Source organism: Hemitrygon akajei, chromosome 2, assembly GCF_048418815.1.
Source record: "Hemitrygon akajei chromosome 2, sHemAka1.3, whole genome shotgun sequence".
Classification (NCBI taxonomy): domain Eukaryota; kingdom Metazoa; phylum Chordata; class Chondrichthyes; order Myliobatiformes; family Dasyatidae; genus Hemitrygon; species Hemitrygon akajei.
The window spans coordinates 141,243,920-141,258,680 of record NC_133125.1 but is presented as its reverse complement, the minus strand read 5'-3'; the positions used below and the strand labels follow the sequence as shown (position 1 = coordinate 141,258,680).

General features: G+C 42.1%; 1 protein-coding gene across 2 annotated transcripts in view; it reads right to left on the bottom strand.

Annotated features, from left to right (window-relative positions):
• The window catches only part of ubac2 (UBA domain containing 2), a 200,333-nt gene that overhangs the window by 58,327 nt on the left and 127,245 nt on the right, over positions 1–14,761 (bottom strand). For both annotated transcript variants that reach the window (XM_073028625.1, XM_073028633.1), the window contains exon 7: positions 1,306–1,551. In XM_073028625.1, coding sequence (XP_072884726.1) covers positions 1,306–1,551 — 246 coding nt within the window. The remainder of the gene's footprint in view (positions 1–1,305; positions 1,552–14,761) is intronic.

Genomic DNA, 14,761 nt, shown 5'->3' with positions numbered 1-14,761 from the left:
TAAAAATCTGTTCTCTGAAACTTACTTTAAAACTCCTTCCCTCACCTTAAAGCAGGCTAACTGTTCTTGATGATCCTAGTATCTGACTACCTACCCTATATCAATGCTTCTTTAAGCTTTATGTACTTCTACCAGGTCATCTGCCACCTTCCTCTGCTCATTGGAAACAAGCACAACCTGTCCAATCTCTACCTGTTATGAAAGTTCCCCAATCCACATAACATTCTGGTGTGTACTTTCTGTACTCTCTCTCTCTTTCTCCAGCACAACCATATCCTTCCTATAGCATGGTGACCAGGACTCCAAGTATGGTCTCAGTGTTTTGTAAATTTGCAACAGAATACTACCACTTTTATATTCTATGAAGGCAAATATGCGATATGCTGTTTTCACTACCGTATATACATGCAGCATCATTTTCAGGTAACTGTACACTTGAACCCCAATTATTTGACTTCTTGAAGTGTATTACATTTCATTTTTGGGCTCATGTTCCATCTGCCAATACTCCACTGAACTTTCCATCTGATTTATATTCTGCTGTAGCCTTAAGCAACCTCTTCCTCACTATGAACATCACTACCAATTTTTGTGTCATCCACAAACTTAATCATTCCTCCACCAACCATATCTAAGTCTAAAATACAAGTCACAAACAACAAAGGTCCCAGCACCGACCCCTGTTATATACCACTCGTTACAGACTTCCGAGCAGACAAGCATCCTCCCACCATTACCCTCTGTCGCCTGTCACCAAGCTGAGGGCTTCCTCCATTACCTTTCAATTGAGTGGGAGGGGGAGGGGTGGGGAAGAGAGGGGAAATACTGTTGGACAATTGTGGTTCTCTCCAGCAGTACGGTGCATAGCATGTCTTAGTCATTGATTGCTAAGTATTATTCTGCTTGTATAACTTCCTCATTAACCATTTTCTGTATTTTATTCTTTATATATTACTCTAATAAAGTAGTCTCTTATAACCTTTAATATGTGTACAGTACCTCCTTTGCCAATATCTTTTGCTGCTATATTACAAAAGAACAAAGGGTAAAATCAGAAAAATATTTTTTGCTAGTTGGGTCTGGAGAAAATTCAAAAAGTTCAAAATTCAATAAACAAAGAAATAGGAATAATGCTGGTAGAATTAATGAAAGGATGATGAAGGCTTGCATTGAACATAAAACACTGCATAGGGTGAAGTGGATTGCCCCTACATTGTAAAATACCCAGCAAGTGCCCTGCCAATGACTGAGGCAAATGGAAACACATGGGAACTGAATCTGGTCCATAATCACAGTGACTGCTACCTGCCCTCGATGCCTCCTGTTGTTCTGATTCAGTTGAGCCAGCATGATTTGTTGATCCAGGAGTTCGGCCCTCTGTTGCCTCTGAATCTCCAGCGTTGCACCCATTCCAATGGGAGTCTCATGGGTGGGATCAGCAGACGATAACAGAGGTTCGAGGGTAAACGAGGCACATCTGGCCATCCACTTGGGTACGTAGAGCAACTGTTGCACCCTCAGCACATTACAGTGGTACATAACCCCAGAGAGCTGTAGAAGATTGAAAGACAAATTATTATCATGATAAATCCAAGCAACTTGTTGTGATCACTAAGCAGAAGAACTTAACAATAGAACAAGCATAAATAATATTTCTTATTCTAAAGTCTAGCATTTTAGATTCACATAACTATCAGGAATGTTTTGTTACAAGAATCACCCCTTGTAATAATGATCAGGGTAGCACAGACAGAATCTGTAATTACGGAAAAATATCTTTATTGTTGTAATGGACGAATGTGTGAACTTATTCAACTGAATACCTGTGTGCACACCTACTAAGATTTCCTGACTTTCCATGAACAGTCAAAGAAAAGGAAATATAATACCAGAAAGGAGCTTCGGCTGCTGGCCACATGTACCTTGTAGTCTCGTTTTGAACCTCCATATCCGTGGGGCACTTCACATCCATGATAGTTAGCCTCTGGAGAGCTATCGCTATCTTGTATCTGAAAACCTCTGGATTTACATCCATTCCTTGACTGACCTTCAACACCTTCTTATTGGCTCTGATCCAGAAGTGACAAAACTAGTAATTTATGGCTCTTCATTCTCTTCAGTGACAAGCTCATATCACTCAGGGCAAGACCCCAACAGTCACAAACTTGCATGTTATATCCAACCCAAGAACACCTCACAAATAACTTCTTATTTGGAAATGATTCCTCAATGTCAGTAAGACGAAAGAGCTAATTGCAGACTTCAGGAAGGGTAAGACAAAGGAACACATACCAATCCTCATAGAGGGATCAGAAGTGGAGAAAGTGAGCAACTTCAAGTTCCTGGGCATCAAGATCTCTGAGGATCTAACCTAGTCCCCGCATATCAATGTAGTCATAAAAAAGGCAAGACAATGGCTATACTTTATAAGGAGTTTGAAGAGCTTTGGCATGTCAACAAATACACTCAAGAACTTCTTTAATTGTACCGTGGAGAGCATTCTGACAGGCTGCATCACTGTCTGGTATGGAGGGGCTACTGCACAGGACTGAAAGAAGCTGCAGAAGGTTGTAAATCTAGTCAGCTCCATCTTGGGCACTAGCTTACAAAGTACCCAGGACATCTTTAGGGAGCAGTATCTCAGAAAGGTAGTGTCCAATATCAAGGACCTCCAGCACCCAGGGCAGGCCCTTTTCTCACTGTTACCATTGAGCAGGAGATACAGACGCTTGAAGGCACAGACTCAGCGATTCAGGAACAGCTTCTTCCCCTCTGCCATACGATTTCTAAATGGACATTGAAGCTTTGGACACCACCTCACTTTTTTTAAGATACAGTATTTCTGCTTTTGCACATTAAAAAAAATCTATTCAATGTACGTATTTGATTTATTTGTTTATTGATTTTTTTTTTTTTATTTATTACTTTTTCTCTCTCTCTGCTAGATTATGTATTACATTGAACTGCTGCTGCTAAGTTAATAAAACTCACGTCACATGCCAGTGATAATAAACCTGATTCTGATTCCAACAGATTACCGGAGACATCATTGCATCCATTTTAAGACACTGAGTTAAGATGGGCCAACTGGTTGTCTCTTTGAGCTTGTCAGAGGAACAAGCTAAATTCCTCTCTCAAATGTTTTTTCCCCATTTCAAGATGTTTGGGGTGCTATTGAGGTCCTGATCTGCAAGTGGCTCTCAAACTACATTTTCTCCCTCACGGTGGATGAGTTCCCTTTCCTGGAGCTCGCCAGCCAACCATTTTGCGACATTCTCCAGGCGTGGCTTGGAAGATGGTGCCTCTGGGTTGCGGCCCTATGGATTGACTGATTCCAGGCCAGTGCTGCTGACTGAGGCATCGCAGGACATGGAATATCAGGATTTTGCTGCGGTGGATGTATTATCAGAGGTCACTGTGGCTGAGCAGTGATGCTATCCATCTCTCTCAATGCTGGGGAGAGTTGGAGACTCAGAATAAAAAGCAATGTGGAAGGCTGTAATATAGTAATAGTGGTGTCAGTCTCTCTTTTCGCTGTGAAAATAGGTGATACCTCTCTGGGGGAGAGGGGGAGGTGGGGAGAGGGCATCCCCATCACCAACTCACCCACCTTCCCCAACAACATTCTGGTAATCATCACTGACCAGAAACCCAATAAAGCAACAGAGGAGGAACTCAGTGAGTCAGGCAGTACCTATGGTGGGAAATTCCATCAGTATGTGGACTTTGCAACGAGGGGGGAGAATGTGCTGGACCTGGTTTACACAAACATCCCCAATGTGTACCGGGCAGAGCCCCGCCCCCACCTCAGTTACTCAGACCACATCTCGGTTATGCTAATCCCAGCATACAGACCGCTCGTCAGGCGCTCCAGACCAGTTCAGAAGCAGGTGAAAACCTGGCCAGCAGGAGCCATCTCTGCTCTTCAAGTATGCTTTGAGCACACTGACTGGCACACGTTCAGAGAGGCTGCAACCGATAGCAACTCTACCAACTTACAGTACACAGCATCAGTGACTAGCTACATCAGCAAGTACATTGATGATGCTACTCTGTCCAAGACCATCACTATACGCGCTAACCAGAAGCCATGGATGACAGCGGAGGTGCGTGCGCTGCTGAGGACCCGTGACTCCGCCTTCACAGCAGGCGACAAGGCAGCTCTAACAACAGCGAGGGCCAAACTGTCCCGAGCCGTCAGAGGGGCAAAGCGTGCACACGCCCAGCTAATCCACAGCCACTTCCAGGACAGCAGCGACACGCGGCGCATGTGGAAGGGCATCCAGGACATCACCAATTACAGGACAACATCACCTGACTGTTCAGGTGATGCCTCCCTCCCAAATGCGCTGAATAACTTCTATGCCCAGTTTGAGGCAGAAAATGACGTGGCGGCGAGGAAGTCCACCCCTCCTACGAATGACCAGGCGCTGTGTCTCACCGTGGCCGATGTGAGAAGAACCCTATGCAGTGTCAACCCATGGAAGGCTGCTGGACCAGACAACATCCCTGGTAGAGTGCTCAGAGGATGTGCAGACCAGCTAGCAGATGGTCTCACTGACATCTTCAACATCTCCCTGAGCAGCGCCACCATTCCAACGTGCTTCAAGGCCACCACCATCGTCCCGTGCCGAAGAAGTTTTCAGTGTCCTGCCTAAATGACTACCGTCCCGTTGCATTTACATCCATCATCATGAAGTGTTTCGAGAGGCTCGTCATGAGGCATTCAAGACCCTGCTGCCCCCTCACTGAACCCCTGCAGTTTGCGTACCGTCCCAACCGTTCAACAGATCACGCCTTCGCCACCATCCTCCACCTGGCCCTAACCCACCTGGACAAAAAAGACACATACGTTCGGATGTTATTCATAGAATTCAGTTCAGCATTCAATACAATCATCCCTCAGAAACTGATTGGAAAGCTGAGCCTATTGGGCCTGAACACCTCCCTCTGCAACTGGATCCTAGACTTCCTGTCTGGGAGACTTCAGTCAGTCCGGATCGGGAGCAGCATCTCCAACACCATCACACTGAGCATGGGGGCTCCCCAGGGCTGTGTGCTCAGTCCACTGCTGCTCACTCTGCTGACCCACGACTGTGCTGCAACACACAGCTCGAACCACATCATCAAGTTTGCCGATGACACGACCGTGGTGGGTCTCATCAGCAAGAACGACGAGTCAGTTTACAGAGAGGAAGTGCAGCGGCTAACGGACTGGTGTAGAGTCAACAACCTGTCTCCTAATGTGAACAAAACAAAGGAGATGGTTGTTGACTTCAGGAGGGCACGGAGCGACCACTCCCCGCTGAACATTGACAGCTCCTCGATAGAGATCGTTAAGAGCACCAAATTTCTTGGTGTTCACCTGGCAGAGAATCTCACCTGGTCCCTCAACACCAGTTCCATAGCAAAGAAAGCCCAGCAGTGTCTCTACTTTCTGCGAAGGCTGAGGAAAGTCCATCTCCCACCCCCATCCTCATCACATTCTACAGGGGTTGTATTGAGAGCATCTTGAGCAGCTGCATCACTGCCTGGTTCGGAAATTGCACCATCTCGGATCACAAGACCCTGCAGCGGATAGTGAGGTCAGCTGAGATCATCGGGGTCTCTCTTCCTGCCATCACGGACATTTACACTACACGCTGCATCCACAAAGAAAACAGCATTATGAAGGACCCCATGCACCCCCATACAATCTCCTCTCCCTCCTGCCGTCTGGGAAAAGGCTCCAAAGCATTTGGGCTCTCACGACCAGACTATGTACCAGTTTCTTCCCCCAAGCTATCTGACTCCTCAATCCCCAGAGCCTGGACTGACACCTTGTCCTATTGTCCTGTTTATTACTTATTGAAATGCCTGCACTGTTTTTGTGCACTTTACGCAGTCCTGTGTAGGTCTGTAGACTAGTGTAGCTTTCTCCATGTTTTTTTTTTACGTAGTTCAGTCTAGTTTTTGTACTGTGTCATGTAAAAACACTGTCCGGAAAAACATTGTCTCATTTTTACTATGTACTGTACCAGCAGTTATGGTCGAAATGACAATAAAAATGACTTGACTTGAAATGAAAAGAGCTTCTGGTAAGTGATGATAACGAGAATGTTGATGGTGGAGATGGGGAAGTTGGTGATGGGAATGCTATTTGATCTCAGATTCTCTCGTTGTAGATGTTTATTGCCTGGTGCTGTGAACCACCAGTCCTGTACCTCTGACTAAAATTTGCATTATATACCTGACACTACTGATCTCTTACAGCAGCAGTAGAAACTTTTTGCTTCCACAGTAATCCTCTGATTGTTAAACCATTCAATCAGACTTACTGCTGGGTGGAGGAGTACTCGTGGAGCAAATGGCATGGCTGAAGTATTAAACCTGGATAAGAGAGTAATGTTAACATGGTAAAGGAGAAAACAATTGGAAGATTTAAAAGAATAACAGGAGTAGGAGGCACTTACACTAATATGCCTTCCAAATAGAATAATTAACTGATCTGTATGTGATGCATTCCGTAGTGCTGATAAACATTGCAAAAGTTCCTGTCATAATCACTTACCAGAGAACTACAAACATATACTCTGTTTAAAAAGAGAAGATGGGTATCTAACCTACAGCAAGATGACCATTCTATTAAAATTAATTAATAAGCAAAACTGTTCAAATTCTGGACTAGGCAAAATGCTTTTATTTTAGATTCAACACTAACTGTCACTTTTAAGGAAAGTCTCTGCAGCTTTTGACAAGTATCATACACATTATCGTTTATTTTAACTTGTACATCATAATCTAAATTAAGCTGAAATACCGGATGTGTGAATTAAACAAACATGCTTTATAACCATTACACAACCAGGTATATGATGATAAGAAGCAGGTGAATTGCACAATTCTCTGCCTTTGAGATCCTGTATGATGAACTTGGGTTGGCAAATAACCAGGTGATGATTCGCTCAAGTAAAACAATGTTCCACGTGCATAACTGCTCCATTCTCCAAGGAAGAAGGCATAAATTAGATGTAAATTTATCTTTGTGCTTCCATACTTTGGTTCACTCTCTCCACAGACTGAGTCTGAAGTATAATGCAATCTTATCTCGTTATTTCTCAACATCCTCCTTCACTGGCCACAATTAGTGCTCAAAACTTACTGTGCTTTTGTTACCAGCATTTGATTCAATGCTGACAAACAGGCCAACAAAATGAGACATTTTAAATGGGTACTCGTGCAGGCCAAATTAAAAAAAAACAGACCAGCTGCATATCACATTTACTTGACAGTGTAGTTTAATACTGCACTTGCAGAAAATAATCATTTCTTTCACAACTGCCATCAGATTCTTGAACCAACTTGAAAATCCTAACTCTACCTTCAACTAGATTTCCCTTAACTTGTACTAATGTTATGTTTATTTTAGTTGCTGTGTAAGCTATATATAATCTATATCAATTTAAGTTTAGGTAATTTATGTATATCTTTTTGGAAAGGTACTGCGCTGTTGTAAAAAGGAACTAGTTTTCATGGCATTTATACCCTGGGTATATATGCTCATGCCAGCTGGTGTGACATCCACACCGGACTTTGAGGTGGGTAGCTCCAGTTCGAATCCAGCCGGTTCCCTGCACACTTTCCAGTTGTGCTGGGTTGAGCGCTGAGCTAGCAATTCGGTCTCATAAAAAACAGACAAAAATGGAATAACAACAACCGTGTATGCTCATGACAATAAACTCAAACTCATGTTGGCCCCCTTAAGAAAAAATAAGGTCATCAAACCATAAGAAGTGGGCAAAGGAATCCTTATTCAGTCTTTCAAACCTGCTCTAGCAGTCAATGAGATCAATGGGATTTCTGACACTTCATGCTGCCCTTTTGGTGTTGGTTTATTATTATCACATGCACTAAGGTATAGTGAAAAGTTTGTCTTGTATACGATTCAAATAGATCAATTCATTACAACAAAATCAAAAGCCGAACCAGGTTTATTATCACTAGCATATGTTGTGAAATTTTTTAACTTAGCAGCAGTAGTTCAATGCAATACATGATAACATAGAAAGGAAAAATAAATAAGTAAATTAATTAAGTAAATCAATACACACATACTGTACATACACATATTATATAAATAAAAGTGAAGTATAGGTTCAATGTCTATTTATAAATCCTATGGCAGAGGGGAAGAAGCTGTTCCTGAATTGCTGAATGTGTGCCTTCAGGCTTCTGTACCTCCTTCCTGACGGCAACATTAAAAAGAGGGCATACCCTGGGAAACGGGGTCCTTGCTTTCCTGAGGTACAGCACCTTGAAGATGTCTTGGGTACGATGGAAGCTGGTACCCATGATGGAGCCAACTAATCTTACAACTTTCTGTAGCTTCTTTCAGTCCTGTGCATTAGCTCCCTCCCCCTTGTACCAGACAGCAATGCAACCTATCAGAATGCTCTCCATGTTACATCTATAGATAAATGAGTGTTTTAGTTAACAAACCAAAGCTCTTCAAACTCGTAATGAAATATAGCCACTATCTTGCCTTCTTTATAGCTGCATTGGTATGTTGGGACTAGGTTAGATCCTCAGAGATCTTGCGAGCCAGTTCCTGGCTCTCAGGAGAACTCAGCTTGAACTCTCTACTTCTGATCCCTCTATGAGGATTGGTTTGTGTTTCCTTATCTTACCCCTTTCGAAGCCCACAATCACTCTTTCGTCTTACTGACATTCAGTGCAAGGTTATTGCTGCCACACCACTCAACTAGCTGGTATATCTTGCTCCTATATGCCATCTCATCTCCATCTGAGATCTTTTGCCCATTGGGGGAGGAGAGAAGAGCGATTGTCTGGGGTGTGTAGGATCTTTGATTATTTTGGCTGCTTCACTGAGACAGGATACATATAGGGAGTATCCTTGGAAGGTGTCTAGTTTCTGTGATGTGCTGAGCTGTATCATCAATTCACTACAGCTTCCTGCAGTCCCAGGCAGAACAGTTGTTATACCAAGCTGTGATGCATCCAGATTAAAATGTTTTCTATGTTGCATTGATAAAAATTGGTAAGGGTTAATGGAGAAGTGCTAAATTTTCTTTGCCTTCTCAGGAAGAAGTGCTATTGCCGAGCTTTCTTGGCTGTGGTGTAAACATGGTTTTATCATAACCTGTGATTCCCTAACTAATTAACTAAAGTGGAGACTTCTGTTGGAAAGGGGTAATAAATCAGTCATGATGGAATGGTGGAGCAGACTCGGTGAACACAATAGCTTAATTCTGTTCCCTTGCCTTATGGTTTAATTAGAAATCTACCCATCTCAGCCTTGCTCTGTACCTCCACAGCACTCTGTGGGAGGAAGTTCCAAAGGCAGAAAAAGCACTGAGAGATGAAATCATTCCTCATCTCACTCTTACTTTGCCATACTCTTACAGTGAGAGAATGCCCTTCGGTTCTGGACACTGCCAGGAGAAATAATCATGTTACATTTCTGGGCTTGAGTTTTGTGTTGTGATGCCCAGCAGTGGAGCTTTAATACTTGTGGGGTTCAGGAGAGAGAGAGAGAGAGAGAGAGAGCGCGAGCAGGAGATACGGGAGACTGCACGCACATGCCGGAATCAGAAACAAAGATGAATTACTGGAAGATCCCAGCAGGTCAAGCAGCATCCACGGAGTCTTTGGGCTGAGACCTTTTCTCTAGCTCAGTAGAAATGCCGTGTTCCTTGTGAATTATCCAGAAGGCTGGTAAATAAGCAGCACCTCTTAGATAGATAGATAGATACTTTATTCATCCCCATGGGGAAATTCAACATTTTTTCCAATGTCCCATACACTTATTGTAGCAAAACTAATTACATACAATACTTAACTCAGTATAATATATGCATCTAAAATCACCCTCTCAAAAAGCATTAATAAATAGCTTTTAAAAAGTTCTTAAATAGTTTACTAAAATACATTGAATGGTAACTTAAGCTCAGTCCTAACCCCGGCACTTTAACATATCTTACCCCTGGCGGTTGAATTGTAAAGCCAAATGGCATTGGGGAGTAATGAACTCTTCATCCTGTCTGAGGAGCATTGCATCGATAGCAACCTGCCGCTGAAGCTGCTTCTCTGTCTCTGGATGGTGCTATGTAGAGGATGTTCAGGGTTTTCCATGATTGACCGTAGCCTACTCAGCGCTCTTCGCTCTGCTACCGATGTCATACTCTCCAGTTCTGTGCCCACGACAGAGCCCGCCTTCCTTACCAGCTTATTAAGACGTGATGCGTCCCTCTTCTTAATGCTCCCTCCCCAACACGCCACCACAAAGAAGAGGGCGCTCTCCACAACTGACCTATAGAACATCTTCAGCATCTCATTACAAACATTGAATGATGCCAACCTTCTAAGGAAGTACAGTCGACTCTGTACCTTCCTGCACAAGGCATCTTAGCAATGTGTTCTCATAAAATTTGAAGTCAATAGGCATCAACAGGAATCATACCCCACAGTTTAGCACTTTGTCCGGAGGGCTAATAAACAGTGGTTTCAGGACTGATTTTCATTTATTGTAACCACAGAATCATTCAGCACAGAAACAGGTCCTTCAGTCTATCAGTCCACATTGGGGACTATTAACCTACCAAACCACAGATTTTTGGAAGGAACCCAGAACATTTAGGAAATCCCACAAAGTACATGAAGAATGCATAAATCCTACGCCGGAAGCACCAGAGCATTGAACCTGGCTCTCTGGAGTTGTGAGGCAGCAGCTATTGGCTACACCACTACTCAAAGCCACCATCTACTAATGATCCCTAACCAGCACGATAGCTTGGTCCCTTCAATAATGAAGAGTCAACCATGTTCGTTCAATCCTGAATTGACCCAAGTGACACTGATGAACCAGATGAGTTTTAGACAACAACTTCATAGTCACCATTCCTGATACTAGTTGAATCTCACCAACTTGTGTGATAGAATTTACAGTCATTTTGCTGGTTGGTTTGTCCAAATCGCCTGAATTATAAATCCAGTAAAATATTACTCAGCTACCCTACCCCATAATTACAGGTCCACTTAACTACAAATGCACAATTACTAACAAATGCCAGAATTTTATTCAAGTAACTATCAACACAAATTTCTGCAGAATGCGCTTGCTATTGTAATCATGTTTGACCATAGATACAAGTAGGAAAACAGTGGCAACTCTGATTTCCCCTCAAACATCTGCAATAAACAAAGCAGCAGAGCATGTAAGAACCTGAAGAGGTGGGCTGGGAGCAGCCATTATAAAGGCTTACTTTATGATTTAACACTTTCACATTCTCAGCAGTGATCTCTTGTCAATTAAATCATGCATTTTTTTCCAAAATTAATTTTAAGATGATTTTGATCACATGGAAACAAAAAAAAAAGAATCCACAGGACTCACGGCCTATGGCTTTCACCACTAATTGCCAAAAACGAGCCAGATAAAACTGAAAAGGAATGCATTATTTGTGTACAGGGAAAGAGAGGTCAGATCAATGGGTTTAACTGGATAACTGTTTAGCTGTAATATTTGATGATTATACCAATAGTGAAAAACAATAAACGGAAATTGTACCTTCATTCCTTTCTGAAGTGACACCGCTTTACTAACGCTTGTTCTTCATCACGTTCACCTATATTGTGGTTTTCAAATTGTAAAAAAAAAGCCTGATTTCTAAAAAGGGTGCTATATAAGCTGTGAGGTGACATTTCTTTGGAAGCCTGAAGCACTGTGACTTCCTGAGTTGAATGAAAGTCAAGTTAGAAAATAGAAGCTGAAAATTCATATATTAAGCAAAATGTCTGTGCTTTTGTGCTCAGCTCACCAATTCTTAATATAAGCTGAACTTGAATGTATTAGCCACCTGACAGTATATTTGTGAAAACTTTACAGAGCCACTTTTATCTACTAAGGCTGTGTTCAAGCACTCTTCTAGTGATTTGAATGAATACACCATGGTTGTAACAGACTTCATTGAAACAACTGTAGATGAGTGTGCCCCCACAAAATCATTCAGAGTCTTCCCCTATCAGAAGCCCCGGATGAACAAATCCAGAATCTGCTAAGGGCCAGAACAGAGACATTCAAGTCTGGAAAACAAAAAAGCTACAAGATGCACAGGTATGCTCTCTGGAAAGCTATTTCACGGTTGAAGTAGAAATTTCAGGCCAAACCTGAATCAATGAGGGATGATTAACAGCTGTGACAGGGCTTGAATGCTATCACCTATTACAAAGTTAAATCAAGCAACATGAGAGACAGCATGGCTTTTCTTCCAGATGAACTCAATGTCTTTTATGCTCGCTTTGACCTCCAGAACATCGAGAAACCATCGCGAACCCCCACATCCCCCAATGATCTCAGTCTCCAAAAGCAACATGCCTTTCAGGAGGTGAATCCACAGAAAATATCTGCACTGGACCATATGCTATAGACCTATGCTGACCAAGTGGTTGATGCATTCACTGAGATCTTTAACCTCCCACTTCTGCAGTGTGGTTTCCATTTGCTTCAATCAGGCTTCAATTATTCTGGTGCCCAAGATGAGCATGGTAACCTGCCTCACAGACTATTGCCCAGTTGCACTTACATCCACAGTGATTAAGGGGTTTGAGAGGTAGGTGATGAAACAAGTCAGCTCCTCCCTGAGAGGTGACTTCGATTCACTCCACTTTGTCTACCAGAGCAACAGGTCCACAGCAGATGCCACCTCATTGGCTCTTCACTCAACCATGAAACGTCTGGACAGCAAAGATGCATATATCAGCTCAGCCAGCATTCAATACCATCATCCCCTCAAAACTAATCAATAAGTTCCAAGACCTTGGCTTCAATACCTCCTTGTGCAATTGGATCCTGGATTTCCTCACTTGTAGACCCCAGTCAGTTTGGATTGGCAAAAGCATCTGCTCCACAATCTCAAGCAGCACAGCTGCAGTCCTTGCTCTACTCACTTTACACCTATAACTGTGTGGCTAAGTACAGCTCCAAAGCCATATTCAAGTTTGACACTGACACCACCATTTTGGGCTACATCAAAAGTGGTGATGAATGAGCATACAGGAGGGTGATTGAAAATTTGGCTGAGTGGTGTCATAACAACTTCTCACTCAATGTCAGCAAAACTAAGCAACTGATTATAGATTTCACGAGATGGAAACCAAAGATCATAAGCCAGTCCTCATCAGAGGGACAAGAGGTGAGAAGGTTAACAACTTAAATTCCTGGATATTACTATTTCAGAAGACCTGACCTGGACCCAGCATGCAAGTGCAATTGCAAAGAAAGCACAGCAGCACCTTTACTTCCTTAGCAGTCTGAGGAGATTTGGCATGACATTTAAAGCTTTGCCAAACTTATATAAATGTGCAGTGAAGAGTTCATTGACTGGCTGCATCACGGCCTGTTATGGAAACACCAATGCCCTTGAAAAGAAAACCTGACAAAAGATAGTGGATTTGGTCAGTAGGTCATGGGTAATGCCCTCCAACACTTGCCCTCCAGCACTTCTACATAAAACAATGTCATAAGAAGGCAGCATCCATCATCAGAGATCCCTGCCACCCAGGTCACGCTCTCTTCTTGCTGCTGCCATCAAGAAGAAGGTACAAGAGCCTCAGGACTCACATCACCAGGTTCAAGAACAGTTACTACGCAACAACCATCAGGCTGTTCGAAACCATCATTCGAAAGGGGTAACTACACTCACTTGTCTCATCATTGAAATGTTCCAACATTCAATGATCTTACTTTAAGGACTCTTTATCTCATTATCAAATGTTCTTGTTATTTATTGCTATTTATTTATATTTGCATTTGAACAATCTGTTGTCTTCTGAACTCTGACGTAGGTTTTTCATTGATCCTGTTATAGTTACTATTGTATAGATTTGCTGAGTATGCCCACAAGAAAACTAATTTCAGGGTTGTATATGGTGACATATCTATTTTGTTAATAAAATTTACTTTGAACTTGAACTCCCTCTGCTATCTTTTTGCCAAATAGTTCACATTATCAACTTTATCAACTCAGTTTATTTATCCATTTATGTTTGTATAGTCAGCAAACTTGATTACAATACCCTTGGTTAATTCATTTGAAGTAATAATGTGACCTGTAAATTACTTACGTACCATCACTGATCCGTGCAGCAACAAATTATAGTTTGCCAATAAGAAAACGAGCCATTTCCTTTTTATAAATCAGATAAGCAATCCTCTATGTATACATTACCTTAAACTTCATGAGCCTATTTTAGATTATCATCTTTGATGTGGCACCTTACCAGATGTCTTTTGGAAAACCAAACAGGAAATATCTACTTATTGAGTACAATTTGTCAGTCACAAAATAATCTTCACTATTCCTAATCAAACACTGCCTTTCTAGTATCTTTATATTGTTTCTGGTGAGCATTTTATGTCTCTTAGCAAAAGCATTTCATTCATTTTTAACAGCTTTCTAGAAGTCATTTTATCCACCAGCTTAAGTTTCACTATACTAGTTTTCCACAGGAAACTTTCTGATAAATTTCAAGTACTTTTTGAATATCACATTATATATCAAGTATCAAATAGCCATCTGTGGATGACTCTTTCTGCATCCATTTCAGTCTGAGGAGGTTGGAGAAGTTCCAAATTTCAAAACAGGACTGTACTACTAAATCTGTGTGATACAACTGTTAACATCATCCTGAGATGACACCAAACTTTGCTTAAATTCCACCATGGATCATTTTACTAAGGCTCTCAATCAAACGAGAGTAAGAG